The 19,043-nt window shown below is 37.6% G+C and overlaps 1 protein-coding gene across 3 annotated transcripts; it reads right to left on the bottom strand.

Annotated features, from left to right (window-relative positions):
* Positions 1-1,045: 1,045 nt before the first annotated feature.
* LOC121445491 (protein-L-isoaspartate O-methyltransferase domain-containing protein 2-like) lies at positions 1,046-13,168 on the bottom strand. Of its 3 annotated transcripts, none has more exons than XM_041647630.1 (6): positions 12,862-13,168; positions 11,245-11,347; positions 9,778-9,894; positions 9,518-9,572; positions 5,295-5,418; positions 1,046-2,331 (listed from the first exon to the last, which is right to left on the bottom strand). In XM_041647630.1, exons 1-6 carry the CDS (start codon positions 13,166-13,168, stop codon positions 1,958-1,960), a joined length of 1,080 nt encoding a protein of 359 aa, XP_041503564.1. In that variant the 3' UTR covers positions 1,046-1,957. The 3 variants fall into 3 exon arrangements, with proteins under 3 accessions (XP_041503564.1, XP_041503565.1, XP_041503566.1); XM_041647631.1 differs by having other exon boundaries at positions 5,295-5,339; positions 9,520-9,572; XM_041647632.1 differs by having other exon boundaries at positions 2,211-2,331; positions 5,295-5,422.
* Positions 13,169-19,043: the final 5,875 nt, after the last annotated feature.

Below are 19,043 nucleotides of genomic sequence, written 5' to 3'. Positions count from 1 at the left end.
TTTAGTAGTCTAAAAAAGAATGCGGTACATTATACTAAATTCTGGCAACAAAGTGTGTTTACTCACAAGAAAATTCCAATTCTTCCCTGGTTTTATAAAGACCAATCTATTTCTCACATGTTATAACTCTATTCAATTGAATTATGATTTAAAATGCAGAGTGATAACAACTACAAAATATAAATACAAAATGCTAAGAAAAGTTTATCATGTAAAGGAAAATGTCTCATGCATTATAATTTTTTTAATCCAGCATAAAGGCAAATGTGGTTTTTCAAAATGCAGCCCACATTCAATCACAGGAAAAAATTCAGTCAAGCCACCTAATATACAGACTTTACAGATTTATTTAAATTTATGTTCAAAATTCCAGTAACAAAAGTCTACCTAACAATTAGAGTTAACATCAACTAAGATCTGCAAACCACAAACATTTGCAAGCCAAGTTAGAGCATGCAATTCTCTCTGAAAGAAAAGAAGTCTGATGTGGAGTTAAAAGGCAGGTAAAAACAACTATGAACTTTCTTTAAATAGCTTATATTTAAAGTAATGTAAGTGTACATTATATTTATAATATAGGGCAATATATGTTTTACCAACTATACATGCAGACTATACTGTGTGGTAAAATGATTCAACTTAAAAAAGAAAAAGAAAAAAGATCCAAAATATCCATTTAAGCTGGAGAAATCACAAATCAAACCTCTCCCTGCAAGTCATGTGAGGCTAACCTGAAAATAAATCATAAAATCTCAGTACTTAAATCCTAAATTAACACTCTAATTTGGGTTTATTGTTAACAATTTACACTATTCTTTTCTTTGGGTTAAAAAAGATTTTTTTTAAGAGCCAGCTTTTGGAATCAGCAATGTAACTTCAAGTCCTGCCCTCTGACAGCCAGAAAGGTTGCTTTTTAAAAAAAAATATTGATAGTTCTCAACACCAACACCCTGGAGATAATAAATTTCACAACTCACTGGGTTAAACTGCTCTAATGCAGTGGAGCTAGTAAAATACATATATCTGTTCTTAAGAAAATTTACAAAACTAACAATTTTTTTCCAGAATTATAAAAGATAAAAATCTATGAATTGATACTCTAGTATGATCACAGAAAGATAGCAAACTAAAGTCAAGAAGTATGCAGGGAGGGGGCTGTCTGTAACACCCTGCAGTCTCTCTACTTGCTCTGAAAATTCCCATTTAAATACCTTAGAAACCTGTTCTGGTCTTTGCAATTCAGTGACTAGTTTATCACTCACACATTTTTTTTAAGTAAGAAAAACTTGTTTTCTTTTTAGACTATCCTGTAAGAGATTACTTGATGGTGGTTCCTATCAAGTAACAGAGGGCATGAGGGAGAGAGGGTCAACTACTTAGAAGCCTTTGGAAATTTCAGAAAGACGTCTGGCAGTTTTATATTTTATTCCTCTTCCTCCTGCATCTCATTTTCTTTTCCTTTTAAAAATTTCAAGTTGATATTTCACATAAGATTTGATTAAAATAAGAGAGGCTTTCCAACATTTCCCAACCTAGAAAACAACAAAAGTCAGATGAACTCAGTGCCAGCAATAGAATCACGACATAAATTCAAGCTGAATAGTGGTATGTCACACCCAAAGATGCCCTCACACCTTTCCAAACATGCCCCTTGCTTCACACAGGATCCAATACAATTCAGTTCCAGCCTCAATGTATAAGTTTGCCTGCATGAGGAGCAGATATCATGCAGGTCCCAGTGAGTTCAAATTACAGCAAAACCAACAAGATGCACACCCCACCCCACCCCCGCCACTGAGGAAAATAATTCAATGAAGTTTCTTGTTGGATTGTGCTTAAATAAATCACACCATTGCATGAAAGTTTTAGAGGATAGTCAGGAACCAATGAAGGGAAAAGACACGTGTACCTGGCCAGCGGTTTGTTCTGGGTATCCTGGTCCCACTCTCCCACAAGCTCACTTTTCCCTGTAATACAGCAGGTAGTACTTCAGGGGGTCGGGCAATGGGAGGCGCAATACCCTCTGGCGAAGGAAGTTTACTGGTGGCTCAGTCTTGGCCTCCCGTAAGGTCCTCTCTGCCACTTCCCGCCGATCCTCCTCTGCATCCTCACAGCTGGTGTCATCAGAGGGGTTGGAAATTCGACTGGCAAAGACTTCTTTGTCCAAAAAGACAATGGTCTCCATTCGCCCACGACGAAGTCGCCTTCTTTTAAACATAGGTGTGCTCTTCAGTCCACCTCCTCTGGTGGCTTCCTGGCGCATAGCCCTCTTGATGCTGCCACAGATAGCAAGTCTGGCCAGGTCCTGCAGGCTGCGCACAGCCAGTGGTGCTGTGGACAGGGGTAGAGCCTATGGGCATGGGCAAGGTCAACCCCACACCTAACTTGCTGGAAGAACTTCAAAGAAGGGGAACATTCTAACAAAATAGGAACTAGTGGTCTACTCTGCATGTGTGTTTCTTAGACATATCCACATATACTAATTCTAACAAAATAGGAACTAGTGGTCTACTCTGCACCATGCGTGTTTCTCAAGGACATATCCACATATACTAATTCTTAACTCTGAAAAGGAAAGAAATACTGTCTAGCCATACATCAGTCAACAGCAGAATTTGGAACCTTAGGGTTTGTTCTTGCAGACTAGTTTATAACTCAATTTACTCTGCTCAATGACATGATAACATCTACTCAACAATACAGTAATCTATATTTCGAACATCCTTTTATCTATTTTAATAGTTTCATAGTAATTTATATATTATTTTTCTGCTAAAGTAGACAAATGAAAATCTAAAACCATTTTAAGGAAAAACAAAATTTCCAAATCACACCAAAGGGAAAAAAAATGGAAACCAAACACAACTTTAAGCTAACAATAAACACATAGCAATAATAAGGGTTTTTTTCTCAAAGTAAAAGGAATTAGAGACCAAGGGTTTAAATACATTAAACAGAAAATCTAAAACCCTTTTTTCCTCCAGTGCACATAACCTTCTCCAAACAAGATGCCACCCTATAGAGAGGACTCTCGTGTTATCTGCAGCATTTGCTATCTAAATCATAAACCCTGCCTAAAGACCACCAGTATCCTCTGCCCTGCAGAAATGCAAGTCTGCAGACCAGGTTCTAACAGCAAACAATACCTCCTCCCTCTTTCAGAGGTACCAACCTTTCTCTCTTTTCCTCTGTCCCTGAGAACATGGGGCTGTGCTCTCTCTTTGGGATGGTTCTGCAGTATCTTTCCCGCATCCCCCAATGTAGTTCAACAAATGACCTGTGGTATATCCTGCTCTCACTAACTCAATTCAAGAAAGACTAGTTCTAGAACCTCTGCAATTCAGCTGTTTCCCTGAGATGCTAAAAACAGTCCCTCACTGGCTACTGGGCTCCCAAGCACCAACTCTGGCCTACTGAGCTTTCTCTAAGGACTACCAGGAATAGCTGGTTCAGTTCATATCCCTTCTCTATGATTTCTCTTCCTTGGGCCTTATGATACCCCCAAAGGCTCCAGTATCCACTCCACTTCTCTCTCAGTATGATCCTTGGTTTTATATCTATTCTATGACTTTAAGTAATACAGACCATTTCCCTAAGCTGAAATTTCGTCCCAGTCAAGACAATCCTACCCCACACTTAGCATAGACAATAATATCAATACCTTGGGCTCTCCTGTTGCTCCTCAGAAAGGTCATGTATCCCTAAACCCTTCCTGCTGAGGCTAGTGTAGTCTCAATCTTTGTCTCTTGCCTGATGGGGAAAACCCCAACTTCCTGCCTGATGTCTGCCTCCAACCTGAATACAGGCCACTTAGGAGGATGCTCCAGGCAGTGCATGTCCAAGTTGTTCAGCATCATTGTGGGCTGGCTTTGCTATACGGTTTCTCTTACTTCCTTGGTCTCATAAAAATCAGTGATCTAGGAAAATCTGGGAAGACAGAAACTGCAAATACCCTACCCAGCTTTGGTTAATGCTAACCAAATCACATGAATGTTTATCACTAAACATTCACAGTGAGCATTTGAGAAGGCAACACATATCCAGGCTTGACAAGTCCTCATACAGAAACACTCATTTCTAACCAGATCTTCAAAGTCTTCCAAATGCTCTCATGAGTCCTTGTCTTCCACCAAATCCAGCCACTATGCCAGAAGATCATAGGCCACATTTGTTGAAAGAATAAAATTTCAGAGCACCAGTCTGACAAATTCACCCTCCAAATGATGGCATTGCAGCATCTTCAATAACATCTGAGGCTCTCCACAGCCATACAATGAACTAAAACCCAAACTACACATAAGTCAAGTTTTTCCAACACATCCCACGACAACACCACAGAGTGTATGTCTCTATTGCCTTGGTTTTCCTGGTTCTCTTTTTATTCCTCCTCTCTTAAGGGAATTCCTTCTCACCCTCAAAATCAAGCACAACATAACAACATCTTGTACATGCCTTCCCTAGTCTTTATAAACTCCTTGGTATGTTTCACTGTTAATTGTAAACTGAATTTCATATGACACACAAAGTAGGACAATTTGTTAAATGACTATTACAAATTGAAATGTTTTGTAAAAAATTCACCAAAATGTATTTGTTTTCAATCTATAATAATTCACATTTCTATTATATTTTTCTCCCTCTCTTTCTTGCATACACACACACACACACACACACACACACACACATTTTCTAAATGTTTTAAGTGATCAGAAAGCATGATGAATAGTCTTCACTTGGAAATCCTAGATCTTCAAAACTTTGAAATCCTATTTCTGTGAGAACTGTTTAAAATATAAAACATCAGGATGAATATCACCCTATTTAAGCTCCATGCTGAGTCTACATCTTAGAAATAAAAACACAAAGGTTTAGAGCATATGAGGCTACCCCAAATTTCCTAGTCGCACAGTAGAACAGGCTCCTCATCCATATTGCTTACAGCAGCATGAGACAGGTACTGTGAGAAAGAGAAAACTGTGTGCAGGTGCCACTACACATTCCCAGCAGGCAAAGCAAACTGCCTGAGCTTCCCACATGGCAAAATTAGCTCTTCTGTGAATCTGCTACTTTCAAATGCATGATCAGTAACAACATTGTATAGATTTAAAAGAAGACTAAAATCATCTAAGATGGGTTAAATAGAGAGACTTTTTAAATGCCTAAAGTATCTTGTATAATTTGTGGGCTGAAATAAGGGAGGTTAACACTCTTTAATATCAAAGGGATTTTTTTTGTACTTTTTTTCTATTCTGATTTTAACCAGACATAAAAGACAGGTAGATGCTTATACTCACGTAGCTGAACAAGTCTGGGTTGTCCTGACTCCGAACGGCAGGGTTGGACCAGAGGGGCGAAGGAAACAGCCAGAATCTTTTTTGTTTCCCAAGCAGAGGGGCCTGTGCGTGTTATCTTGGTCAACTATCTCAAAGACAAAACAAGAATATCCAAAGGATTTGGCTACTAGACAACTTACATTTAAGTATAATCGTTTCAATATATGAAATCTAAATATGAAATAGCCTGTCTATATAACACCTAATGTGATGTGAATTACAACTAACAGCAATATATTATTATGCAATGCTTAGCATGAACATACTCAAACTCCTTAACCTACCTTCTGTTTACAAGAAATACAAATGATAAGCAAGTTAAAGGGCTAGAAGAGAATGAGATAAGGAAGAAAAATTCTTACCAAACAATTTTCTAGGGTTCTTCAAAAGAGTGATTGGGGATAAGTTGGGAAGGGTCTGTCCTCAGTAAAAATAATCAAAGATGCACAATAGCCACAATATTTCAACCATAAAAAACCCTGAATTCTGTGCTGATATGGGATGTCCTTATGTGTATGTGTTGCTTTTACTGGATAATGAATAAAGCTGTTTTGACCAATGGCTTAGCAGAGTAAAGCCAGGCAGGATATCCAAACAGAGATATAGAAAGACAGTAGGCAGAGTCAAGGAGACACCATATAGGAGACAGACGCAAGAACCTTTCGGGTAGGCTACAGCCTCGTGGTAATATATAGATGAATAGGAATGGGTTAATTTAAGATGTAAGAGCTAGCTAGGAATACACCTAAGCTACTGGCCAAAGAGTGTAATAATTAATATAGTTTCTGTGTGATTATAAATGTACAAACTCTGCTTTCAGTGTGCTGCTTTCAGGAATATAGCTACAATGGCATCTGAGGCACAAAACATCTAAGGTGCAAGCCATCTGCACCTGTAACAGGAAGGGAGCAGGAGAGGCCAGACACTACCACCATGTTGATGTGACTTTATTCAACATAAATGTGTCATTTTGGATATCTAAGCAATTGTCCTTACTCTCACTAACTGCACTTCAGAGGTGCAGTGGGATATGTTATCGGATACACAGCAATGTAGATCATTAAAACACTTTATATTATACAATTAGTACCTAAGAATCCAATTTAACAACAAAGTCGCATTTGTTTAACATGACTAGGACAGTCTGTAAGTAGCCAAGTAAGTCATAGAACTTATAAGTTTATATGCTTATCTTTTCTAAAAACATCTAACTCAGAAAATCATCCACAATTAAGACTCTTTAAAAGGATTAAGCAGCACAATATATAGAAAAAATATCTAAAGATTAATCATATTCAGGGATAACAGCAGAAACATTCTTTCAGAAAATTTTGAAGATTAAAAAAACGTGTATGTGTGTGTGCAAAGGTCTGTGCATGAGTGCCAGTGCTCTCAGAGTCCAGTACAGAACATCAGAATCCCTAAAACTGGAGTTACAGATCTTCATGAGCTCAGTTCCTTTGTAAGAACAGTATGTTCTGGGAGGGGGGAGGAGTGGGAGGCTGGAAGGAGGCGGAAAAAAAAAGAGAATAAAAAACCAATATATATTGTATATATGTTTTTCTTACAATATATTGTAAATATATACATATTATTTACAATAAAAAATCAAATAAAAAAAGAACAGTATGTTCTTAACCGTTGGGCCATCTCTTCATCACCTAGAATCTTTTTTTGTTTTGTTTGTTTGTTTAAGAAGAGGGTTTTTGTTTTTGTTTTTGTTTTTTTGTATTGCCCCGGCTATCCTGGAACTCGCTCTGTAGACCAGGCTGGCCTCCAACTCAGAGTTCCACCTGATAAAAGGCATGCACCACCACCATCCAACTACCCAGAAACTTTCTTTTTAAAGGATAGTTTCTAGCTAGAATGAACATCAAACATTTAAGCATAGTACATAAATGACATGTAAGACCTTAAATAAAACTATAAGCCTGTATTTCATAATCTAGATGAACAGATGGAGATAGTATGAGGATGCCCATCCTTTTCAAATTAACTAGAGCTAAAATGATCTCAATCAAAATTAGTAATACTAAAAGACAAACAAAGCCTTATTAGTCACCTCCCTTTGATAAAAAAAAAGGGCAAATTACTTAGAAAATTAATAAGCAAACATTAAGAACCAAAATTTATCCTATATGTCTTACATAATGTATACTTCAGGGGGACCAAATCAGTAATAAGCAGTTTTCTCTTTATCAAAGTTAACCAGCACCTAAATACAGAAAAAATGAAGGAATTTAAATGTATTATTCTATAGTTCTCAATGAAACAATGGATCAGGCTACTATCATTTTACAAGGATGAGTAAACAGAGAAGCTGCTTGTACCTACATACTTAAGTAGAACTTATCCTCGAGATCCAAGGTTTTTAACATACAAGCAATTATATACTAAAAATATTCAGAAATAATTGTCTACTTCTGAACATGTACTGACTTTCTGCTTGTCATTATTCCGGCAACACAATAACTATTTATATAGTACTGATTGGTGTGGGAGAATTGTCTGTATTCTGTCAATCATGTTATAAGTAAACGTTGATTGGCCAGGCAGGAAATACAGGCGGGAAAACCAGACAGGGAGAAGAAATGATGTAATGAGAACAGGAGAATTCTGGGAAGGAGGAAATTGATTCCTTCCACTCCGGCCTAGACCACCGAAGCAGCAGGATGTAATCTGCCCCACTGTAAAAAGGTATTGAGCCACATGGCTAACATAGATCAGAAAAATGGGTTAATCAAGATGTGAGAGTAAGCCAGTAAGAGGTTAGAGCTAATGGGCCAATCAGCTTATAATTTATGGAGACCTATGTGTGATTTTCTTTGGGGCTAAACAGTTGTGGGGTACTGGGCAAGACAAAAACCCCAACAAACAAGCAGACTGGCCCTCCATGTTACAACTGATACTCTATCAGACATTACAAGTAATCTAGAGGAATTCTGAAGCACACAGGAGGATGTGTGTAGTCCATATGCCACTATCACATGACATGATTTTATAAAAGGATCTGAGGCATCTCCATATTTTGTCATCATGAGTGGAAGAAAGTGATCTCAGAAAGAATCCTTTGTATACTGAGAGCAAATGTCTATTTTTAATACATGGATTATATTCTTTTGTTCTCCTCCATCAAAATATGACAAAGGTAAACTCTACCAAGCCTCTAGATATAATTACCAATAGGTAGAAAATACAAAGGACAGAAGAACATGCATCTATGGACTGAAAAGTCCAGAGTGTAGGAAAACACTACGAGACCAATAACCTACTCTCCTGAATAAATCAGTTGTAAAGAAAATATGAATAAGAAAACCAAAAGATTAAAAAATAAGAAGGAAAACTGAGCTAGGAAAATAGCTCAGTTGGTAAAGTGTTTGACATGCAAACAGGAGAACCAGAGTTCCAACCCTCAGCACTCAATTAAACATTAAGGCAGATGGTGTGATTCACCTGTAATCCCAACAGCCGGAAGGTGGAGACAAGGAATCCACAGAGCAAGCTGGCTAGCTAGATTAGGCAAACTGGTAAACTCTGGTTTCAAGTGAGAAATCCTGCCTCCATACATAAGGTGGAAAGCAATCAAAGAAAATACCAGATGTCAATTCTCTGGCCTCCACATGCACATGACATACATACCTGCACACTGGAAGATATACGTGGCCACACACTTGTGAATACCCATACATAAACACACACACCTAAGACATGCATCAACCAAATGCAACTTTTAAATACCAAAATGATATAGATTCAAATTTAGATGACTTAAAATTACATTCATGACCTCTTTTAAGTAAAGCATTGTAAGTTACAAGACAATCTATACAAGAAAATTTTGGAAAAGGAAAAAATGTGTAAAATACTTTCCATCAAGTATTGAGCAAGTAGACCATTATAAGACAACAAAAACAACAAAGGGAGCTAGGATGAAGATGAAGAGAAGGAAGAAGAGGAGGGAAGGAAGAAAATTAGTGGTGAGAAGGAAAAAAGAACAAAAAGAACAAATCTAAGAGAAAAAGGAGGTAAGGGAAGGTACAGACATAGCACCTAGGGTTTGGAAGACCTAGGCATATCCATCCTGCCCTCGGTTAATAAAACGGCAGAAGCTATTGCAAAAGTAGTACAGATAAACTGACTGTGAAGGAGAGTATACACAACATCAGCTGTGTAGAGAACCTGACCTTCTCTTCCAAGGGCATGACAAGGATCCCTCCAACTTTAAGAAGATTCTTCATGGGGGCTGGAGAGATGGTTCAGAGGTTAAGAGCATTGCCTGCTCTTCCAAAGGTCCTGAGTTCAATTCCCAGCAACCACATGGTGGCTCACAACCATCTGTAACGAGGTCTAGTGCCCTCTTCTGGCCTGCAAGCATACACACAGACAGAATATTGTATACATAATAAATAAATAAATATTTTAAAAAAAAAGAAGATTCTTCATGTACTCTTCGTGTTCTTTCTGCACACCTGCTCCACAACACACACGATCATACTGACAACAATCTGGAGCAATCTCTAGGCAATTGCCAGTTACAAACAAAGGTTCACAGAAGTCAAATCTGCGAAGAAAGAAGTTTTCTGTAACTATATGTGTCATTGCAACAAGTGCATAAAACAAACTTGTGCTTACCATAGGTTATGTTTTAATTATAAAATCACAGACAAGGAAACACTTTCTGGATCCAGGAGCTAGAAGCTGTATTACTATATAAATAGATCCTTAGAAATTACAAACAAAATAAAATGAAAGTGAATGTTCCAACATGATCTAAATATAAAGCAACAGCAGCCATCAGTTTTCACTGTTTTTACAATGTGCAACACCACATTCAGTTGCATGACAAGCAGATTTTGATTATTTCAGTGTGTGTGTGTGCATGCATTACCGCATGCATGCATGAAAACTTCAGAGGACAACTTGTAGAAGTCAGTTCTCCTTTCACCAGGTGGTTCCCAGAGATCAAATTCAAATCATCACTCTGGGCAGCAAGTTCCTTTACCTACCCTGAGCCATTCTGCCAATCCCAACAGGAAGTTTTAAAGAGCACTTTCTCTTTTTGGACAGGCACTCTCTACTGTCTAGCCTAGAAACTGACATGTAGACCAACTTGCTCAAACTCACAAAGATCTGCTTGCCTCTGTCCACAACTACCAGCAAAAAAAAAAGCACTTTTTATTCTCTGAAACTCCCATTCTTTAAGAAGTTTAGTGCATGTTTTAAACACCAAGAGCTACTTACATAAACTGTTCAAAGACAAACGTAACTATTCTATTGTAGAAACCATTAGGTGATAAAAGTTTTCTATACTGGAATATGAAAACTGAATAAAGTTTTTGTTCTCTTCTCTTACTATACTGATGAAAAGTTAATGTAAGTGTCATAAGTTATAAAACACAAAGCTGGCTGGAAAATGGTGGCCCACACCTTTAATTCCAGCACTTGGGAGGCAGAGGCAGGAGGATTTCTGTAAATCCGAAGCCAGCCTGGTCTGATTTCCAGTGTAGTCAGAGCTGTAAAACAGAAAAACCATGTCTCAAAAAATAAAAAAACAAACAAACAAAAAGCTGCCCAGGTGTGGTGGTGCATGCCTTTAATCCCAGAACTCAAGAGACAGAGGCAGGTGGGTTTATATAAATTTAAGGCCAGCCTGGTCTACATAGTGAGTTCCAAGATAGCCAGGGCTATGTGAGGGTACTTTTTCTCAAAAAACAAAGAAATAAAATAAAATAAAAACCATAAAGCCCTTAAGACTAGAGAATATTAAAATAGTACAGTAACTAGGGTAGATACACATATAACCGGGGATCATCTCATCATACTTTGTTTATTGATCAATGCATATTAAACAGGCTTTTTCTATCTATCATTAATGCCCTTAGTTGAACCAATGGGTTGCATCTGACCATACTTGTCAAAACTATCACTTGTTCTGATGAAGACATTCAGTTTCTGCTTGGCATACTCAGTCACATCTGAATGAAGCTCCACCCCATGGTTCACACCAAAAGGACCTGAAAATATTGAGAATAACAAAGCTCTTAGAATAGGAAAAGAACCCTTGTTCATTTGTTTTTCTGTACTTTACTAATTACAACACAGATAATTATGTAATGTATAATTACAGAAATTCATGAGGTTTTAAGGTCTCAGCACATTTGTGGCTCTAAATCACTCAGGGAGTCTTTCTATTCATTAACACAGTATTTGTTTTGATGCCTGGACTTTTCAAACATCAAAAGAACAATTTTTTAAAAATTGCAAATTGAAAAAAAAGCAAGAGAAAAAGAAATTTTTCTGAAAAATTTAAGAAAAAATCTATATTTACAAATAAAACTTATATTAGGCTTTCTCTATATCTCACAGCACCTTCATTATCACTACTGGCGGTATCGAGTGGCAGTGTCTCCAGACTTACTCTCTTCACAGGCATTACGGCTCACTCTGTGTGTGTGTGCGTGTGTGTGTGTGTGTGTGCACGCACACACATACGAGTATCCATAGCACAGAGATCAACATTAGGTATCTCCACTCCCAAAGTTACTGTTTGAGACAGATTCCCACTCAGCTTAACTGGCTGGCCAAGAAGCCCCTAGAGCCTATCTCTGTTTTGCAGCACTGAGATTACAGGCACACACTGTTGCACTTGGCTTTTTATGTGTTCTGGGGATTTAAACTCAAGTGTTCATGGTTGTACAGCATCTCCTAAGTTCCCAGGATCTTTTCATTAGCATTTCTAATCTAGGTGGCTTTATTATCTATTCCCCCCAACAAAAACCACTACCTTAGTCAAGGTAAAACTTTTCAGGTAAAATCAAGCAAGTCAGAGGAATGATAAATAATCTGGGCCTGTGTACTTTTCTTAAAGCATGGAAACCACGTCTCAATCAAAGACAAATTAAGATTAAAAATCATTTCAATTGAGAAGAAAAACAAGCAACATCTAAAATCTTTGCCCCAATATACATTTTACACAAGGCAGGAATTCAATAGCTCTTTGGTTGGTAATCCTGATAATAATATCAGAAATGGCCATATTCATACATACATTCTACAACTTGTAGAGAATACAGCCTAAATGACTCCAAACATGATAACCTAAGAAATCCCTTCCATCTCTGAAAATGCCTTAAAAATACATAAACTTATTACTCCTTTAGTAGCAAACAACAAAACAGAAACAGCTACAATGAACTTCAACTACCAAAGGATTTTAATGACAGTGGAAAAAAGAGCAAAAGAATGATTAAATTAAATTAAGAAATCACATAAAGTCAAGATTTATACACTTTTGCTGTTTTCCATCATTCATAGCAGAATGCAGCAGCACAGGTAAGAGGAGACAAAGAAATGGAAACCCCCCACTTACAACTCATCAATCATCCACCACCTGTAGCTAAGCTTCAGGCAACTGATAGGAGGTTCATGGTCTTCACCAGGGGATGCAACCAACCCACTACATTTTCTATCTCAAACGATAGACATTGTTCTAACGCAGAGAGGACTCAAGCTCCGTATCCACACTCACCTAGAATGAGGCCCACCATGGAGCTGAGGTAGCCAGTACCACTGCCCAAATTGAGAAATGAGAGCCCAGGCTGAAGATCCAGAGCCTCCATCACCTCTGAGTAGATGCAAGGGGCTGAGAGATGAATGTTTCCATGCTTCCATGCCAAGTCTTTGTACGCATTTTCTTTAAATTCTTCAAGGTAATAATCTGCTCGATCGATAGCTCGGAAAGCCTGCTCTACTAAGTCCGTCCGGATGTACTGGGCTTCCTTCAGATTGTCCATGAGCTCATCGTTGTCCTCACCAGCACTCACAGCACCGCCCATGTTCAAGATTACAATCAAGCAAGACTACAATTAAAACATTAATAACTATTTACATTAAAGTCAAGAGCAAAACAATAAAACCTCTAAACACATGTTATTTTCACGAATATAATAATAAATAAGAATGTAATAAAGACAGAAGTATCTTTTGTCAATAACTGCTTCACCCTCCAAGGATGCTGGTATTGGGAGCAGGGATTACAGGGCCAAAGGAATGGTTCAGTGGGTAAAGTACTTGACACAGAACCAATAACATTATTGCATTCCCCAGAACCTACATAAAGATGAGAGGAAAGAATCCAACACCACTGGGTTGTCCTCTGATCTCCTCATCCACACAATGGCATGTGTGAGCCCACACACACCATAATTTTTTTAATTAGGAAAAAAAAAATCCTAGTACCACTAGAAAGTTAAGTCAACAGCAAATAAGCCATTTGATGTTTGACTGACTCAATTTTTTTTAAAAAAATTACATTTATTATTTGGAGGATATGTATAGTAGTCTATTGCACCACAAAACACAAGTGGAGGTCAGAGAACAATTTGCAGGAGTGATCTCTAGGGATCCTACGGTACCTTTACCCTTTGAGCCATCCTGAAATTCAAATTTAATGGTATCCCAATGTTAACTAGGGCATTACATCTCAACGTACACACAAACTCATCCACAACAAGCAATCCATCCAACCTGACTTGGTTACTCTGATGTTTAAACTGTAGGTAAAAATATCCACAAAACTTTCTTCCCAAATAGAACACACTGTGACAAATACCTAATTGTAACAAACATAAAATCAGTTTCAAGGCTAACGTTTAGCAGAGAAGTTGTCCCTGCCAGCACTGTGTGTCCTACATCCCTAACACAACTTCCCCTTGCCTCTAAGAAATATACCTCTTATCTTTTCCCACAGTGTCTTGCTGAAGAAAGCATTCCTTTTAGGTCCAATTACTAATATACAATATGCCCTGGTAAGTACACAGAGAATATTTTTTACCCTGAAGAAGTCTTTTTCTTCATAGAAAAATAATATCCTCCCCAGTTTTATACTGACCTTGGGTGACTTTTCCAAACTAATGACTTTATTTCTTACAAGGTGGTGATGCTGGTATAAACTGCTGAAGACTATGGAGTCACAGGAAGATCTGTAGACTTTCTGAATCAAAACAGCCTCCTGTTCAGGAGTTCAAGGTCATCTTTAGTGAGTTCCAGGCCAGCATGGACTACATAAGAACCTGTCTCAGACCAGGTGGTGGCACATGCCTTTAGTCACATCACTCAAGAGGCAGAGACAGGAGGAGCTCTGTGAGTTTGAGGCCAGTCTAGTCTACAGAGTGAGTTCCAGGACAACCAAGGCTACACAGAGAAGCCCTGTCTAGAAAAATAAAAAGGAAAATAAAAAAAAGAAGAACCTCAATAACGACAAAACTACCATGGTTCCCCTCCCCTCTCAGTCTTCTTTCTGGAACACTAGAGACAACCACTATACACATCCATGTGCACAAATGGTAACAGCGCTGCCTGGAAAACTAAGCCTAGAAATGAAGATACCACTCTGACATCTTAAGACAGGTGAAAAACTATGTCTTGATACATATTTGTTTCTATTTTATGACAAAATAGTCCATCTTCATAATCAAGACAAATAATATTTTTCAACTCATGATTCAACTATTGAAATTTCATCTACTTCTAAAGTAGATTCGGAGCTCTTTCCCCCAGCTGTAACTAGTCCTTAATGCTAATACGGCTGGGCTTAATCTTGGATAAGTCACTTAGTCCTACTGCTACACTATCAATCTAACAGGGTCACCTTAAAATTGGGACACTAGTTGAAAATAGAGTAACGTATTTATATGCTTACAAGCCAATCTAGGAAAGAACCTTTAAAAACCACATAGCTACTGAATCAAGAAAGTCATCCTCTTCACCCTGAATATGTCACTCTGCCACAGTTCCAATATTTAACAGTTTCTAGCAGCTACCACAAACCATGTTAGATATGTTTCATTTAGTACTAGATGTTTATCTTACTGAACTTTTCCTCACATGAAAGCTTATTCCATATTAAAATAACAGAATTTCGCCAGGCGGTGGTGGTGCATGCCTTTAATCCCAGCACTTGGGAGGCAGAAACCAGTCTGGTCTACAGAGTGAATTTTAGGACAGACTCCAAAGTTACAGAGAAACTGTCTCAAAAAAACAAAAAACAAACAAACAAAATAAACAAACAATTTCAGTAAGAATAGCAGCCATCTTTCTAACAGTTACCACCATCCAGTCAGCACTACACTAAACATCTAAAGGTGGAATAAGCTAGCTGGTCTTAGTTACTGATGCTCAGTCACAGACTGCAAGAGGAGTGTGGTGAAACCCAGCACTGTTTAGCCAAAGGCTTTTGTTTTGTGCACATCAAGGGTACAGATGTTAAAGACTCACAAGAGAACAACATTCTTTGTTAATTTTTTGTTAATATTTTCATAATCAAGTATAATGTGCATTTTACTGGTAAACTGTTCTGTGCTGTTTAAACTTGTTCAAAATGGATGATGAAAGCAAGGCCTCTCTTGTACCAACTCTAGCATATTTGTTTCCAGTGGTCTCCAAATGTTCTCCAAAATACCTTTTTCTAGGGCTGGATGGGCACCTAATTCTATGAATGGAGGAAAGAAAGAGCAAAACAGCCCAGGAATAAAATACTGTGTCCTTGATAATGACTAAAACGCTAACCATTTCCAAGACTATCGTTTATCAGATGGTATAAAAACGCCTCAGTAGGAACAGGAAGCCAGAAATTCAGCCATGGAAACCTCACCCATGGAGCGAAAGTTGGCTTGAGAATCCAGATGACCGCTTCAACTTCTCCAGTCATCTGCTTCTTGCTATTCTTTAAAAAACAATAAACAAACAAAAATAACAACAACTGGAAAGCCTCACCTGGGTCTCTCAATCAAGAATTCCAAATGGCTGCTTCAATTAGGACTTTTCCAGATGATTTCTGTCATTATCTTTTGTTTGTTCCCTCAATGGCTACTCAAGTCATCTCTATTAAATGTGAGTACTAAATCTGATGATGTTTTGCTATTTATCTTCTATTGCTATCACTACTCACTACTTGTCATATCACATACAGGATATGACAGTCCTGTTTTATCCATTGATGCATGCTCTGTATCTCTGTCAGTGGTTGAAGTATGGGCATTTCTTTGCCCAAAGGCCAGTTCTGCCAAATAGAAAGGCTCCAGATGGAGTGTCTTTGGTGCTCAATATTCTCTCAGGAATAGAGCAGTGTTGCCAGGAGCAATTGTGTCTCACTATCATGAAACTCTGAGTTAGATTAAAGGCCATTTTCTACAGCTCTTTGAAGAGTCGAAGATTATCTATCTATACTGAGTATAATCTCTATATATCTAGAGAACCTGATTAGTCTAATTATAAATGACAAACTTAGATGACTATTTATCTATATAATTCTCAATATCTATCTAACTTAAAGACTAAGACAATAAACAACTGTGTAACAAATGAGGATAATGACCTCCAAATATAAACACTTTACAAATAAACATTGCAATATGGCAAATATATATTAATACACAAACATTATATAAGTATCTTAATCAGAGGTAGAAATGTAAACTGCAATATGGTAAATATATACTATATATATATATCAATACAATATATGTCAATACATAAAAATGTTTTAAACAGACATAGAAACATGCATGCATACAATAGTCAATATAATTTAACTTTGTATCAATATAGAAGAAGCAATACCAATATATTTGTCTAAAAGCAGTAACTCACAATTATAAATCTATTATCCCATCATCCCTCTTTTTTTTTTCAAAATGATCCCTGAACTTATAAAATTCCTCCCCCAACCTCCCAACCCCTAAATGATGTCCCTAAACCCAGGGGTAAACTTTACTGGGAGAGGGGATGTCATCCTCTAGAATTACTTCCAGCTGTCATAGGGGCGATGTTCTTTCTGGGAGATCCTGTGAAAGTAAAATGATGGTTAAATTTCAAGATCAATGTCTTTTAAAATTGAAAATAGTCTCTGAGTATTTTGTGGAGGTCTGGCCAGAATGTTGTACAAAATATGCACCATTTCAGCTGACCAAGTTGGGATCGTCTTGTGCAGCTGGTATCCAAAACAGGTCTTGTAGTACAGCTATCAGTATCATAACGTCCTATCAACCAGGTAGAGTTGTTGTTGTGGGGCCCCATCTTCTTCCTGGAAACTTCAAATGTCACTTCAGGAAAAATTCATTGTTCATTGTGAAAAACTTAAACATTAATCATATAGACATGCATATATATATTCAATGAAAGGCATGATAGATATATTCAATGAAAAGTATGATAGATATGAAGAAAAGCAAAGATGTTTTCTAAACTCATATTTCTTTCTGTCCCATATCATGGCTCTTGACATGAGAGAGAAACTCCAGAAACTCTGGGTTTTTCTCTTACTAACAGGCTTGGAATTGGAGAGGGACTGAGCCAGAGTCCAACTTCAAAACCAGCTCTATATATTTATAAAGAAATGTTTAATAAGACATATATAAAAATTAATACTTACAAAATGTGTCCATACATCAGTAATTAAATATTCAGGGTCCCTCAATTTCTTTGAAGATGAGTATTTTCCTGTGGAGATAAGAAAAGAACCCTGCCTCCAACCTATCTGTATTTCTTACCATCAGTATGTTCGCCATCCTTATGAAAGAATTGTTATTTATCTTTTCCAAGTGGCTTCTCTTCTTCAAACCGAACCTTTATTAATTTTGATGGTATCCAAAATTGAATAACCTTGTTGATGGCCCTGAGATCTGTCACCATTCTCCATTTACCTGGTTTTTTCTTAACCACAAATACAGGAGAATTCCAAGGGCTGGTAGATTCTTCTATATGTCCAGCATCTAATTGTTCTTGTACCAGCTGTTCTAAAGCCTGTAACTTTTCCTCAGCTAAAGACCATTGCTTTGTCCATATTGGTTTCTTAGTTAACCATTTTGGAGGCAAGGCTGTTGGTATCTCTGAAGGGACATCAATTGCTTGTTCTTGTACAGCCCAAATGGCTGGTTTTCTCCGTTTGTAATATCTTTTAATATTATTCTCAGAAATATAGGCTCTAGAAGTAGCAGGAATGTTAATTTCGTTATTCCATTGTTGTAATAGGTCACGACCCCATAAATTCATTGCGATATGGGCTACATATGGCTTTAATTTTCCTATTTGTCCCTCTGGCCCTATACATTCAACCCATCTCATGCTCTGCCTTACTCGAGATAGGGTTCCAATTCCCAGGAGCTGAACATTTACATTCTGAAGAGGCCAATACAGATGCCAAGATTCTGGGGTAATGATACTTACATCAGCACCTGTGTCCAGCAGGCCAGTAATAAAAATGCCATTTACACACACTCTCAGTTTAGGTCTTTGATCATTTATAGAAGTTTGCCAAAACACACGTAACTTATCTTTCTGATCATTATTGCTTGTAACAGTAGGCATGGGGCTTCCTAATTGTCCTGATGAGGCACGTTCTCTGCAGAAACTGGAAATGACTGAACCATGTTTGCCATGGGGGCCTGTGAGGCCCCCCTCTCACGTTTCCCAACTGTATCAGGTTGCCTGATACAAGAGATAGCTCTTGTTGGCCTGCATTCATTCGTCCAATGTCTGCCTTTTCCACATCTTCTACATAAACCTGAAGGCTGAGTCCTCCTATTTCTGTTATTTCTAGAAGATGCATTATTATTATTATTTCTGAAAGATGCATTATTATTATTATTTCTGAAAATCCGTTGTCTACAATTCCTTTTCATATGACCCATTTTGCCACAATTAAAACATTTG

This window comes from Microtus oregoni, unplaced genomic scaffold, assembly GCF_018167655.1.
Source record: "Microtus oregoni isolate MIOR12 unplaced genomic scaffold, Mior012 000199F_ref0000230, whole genome shotgun sequence".
Classification (NCBI taxonomy): domain Eukaryota; kingdom Metazoa; phylum Chordata; class Mammalia; order Rodentia; family Cricetidae; genus Microtus; species Microtus oregoni.
The sequence above is the reverse complement of the archived record's forward strand: the minus strand, read 5'-3'. Positions and strand labels throughout refer to the sequence as shown.

Coding starts and splice junctions, on each gene's coding strand:
- LOC121445491 (XM_041647630.1), bottom strand. CDS start 13,168: ATGGGCGGTGCTGTGAGTGCTGGTGAGGACAACGATGAGCTCATGGAC. Junction 5,419..9,517: donor TCATGCCCTTGGAAGAGAAG/GTCAGGTTCTCT, acceptor TCTTTGAGATAG/TTGACCAAGATAACACGCAC. Junction 2,332..5,294: donor ACCCAGACTTGTTCAGCTAC/GTGAGTATAAGC, acceptor CCCTGTCCACAG/CACCACTGGCTGTGCGCAGC.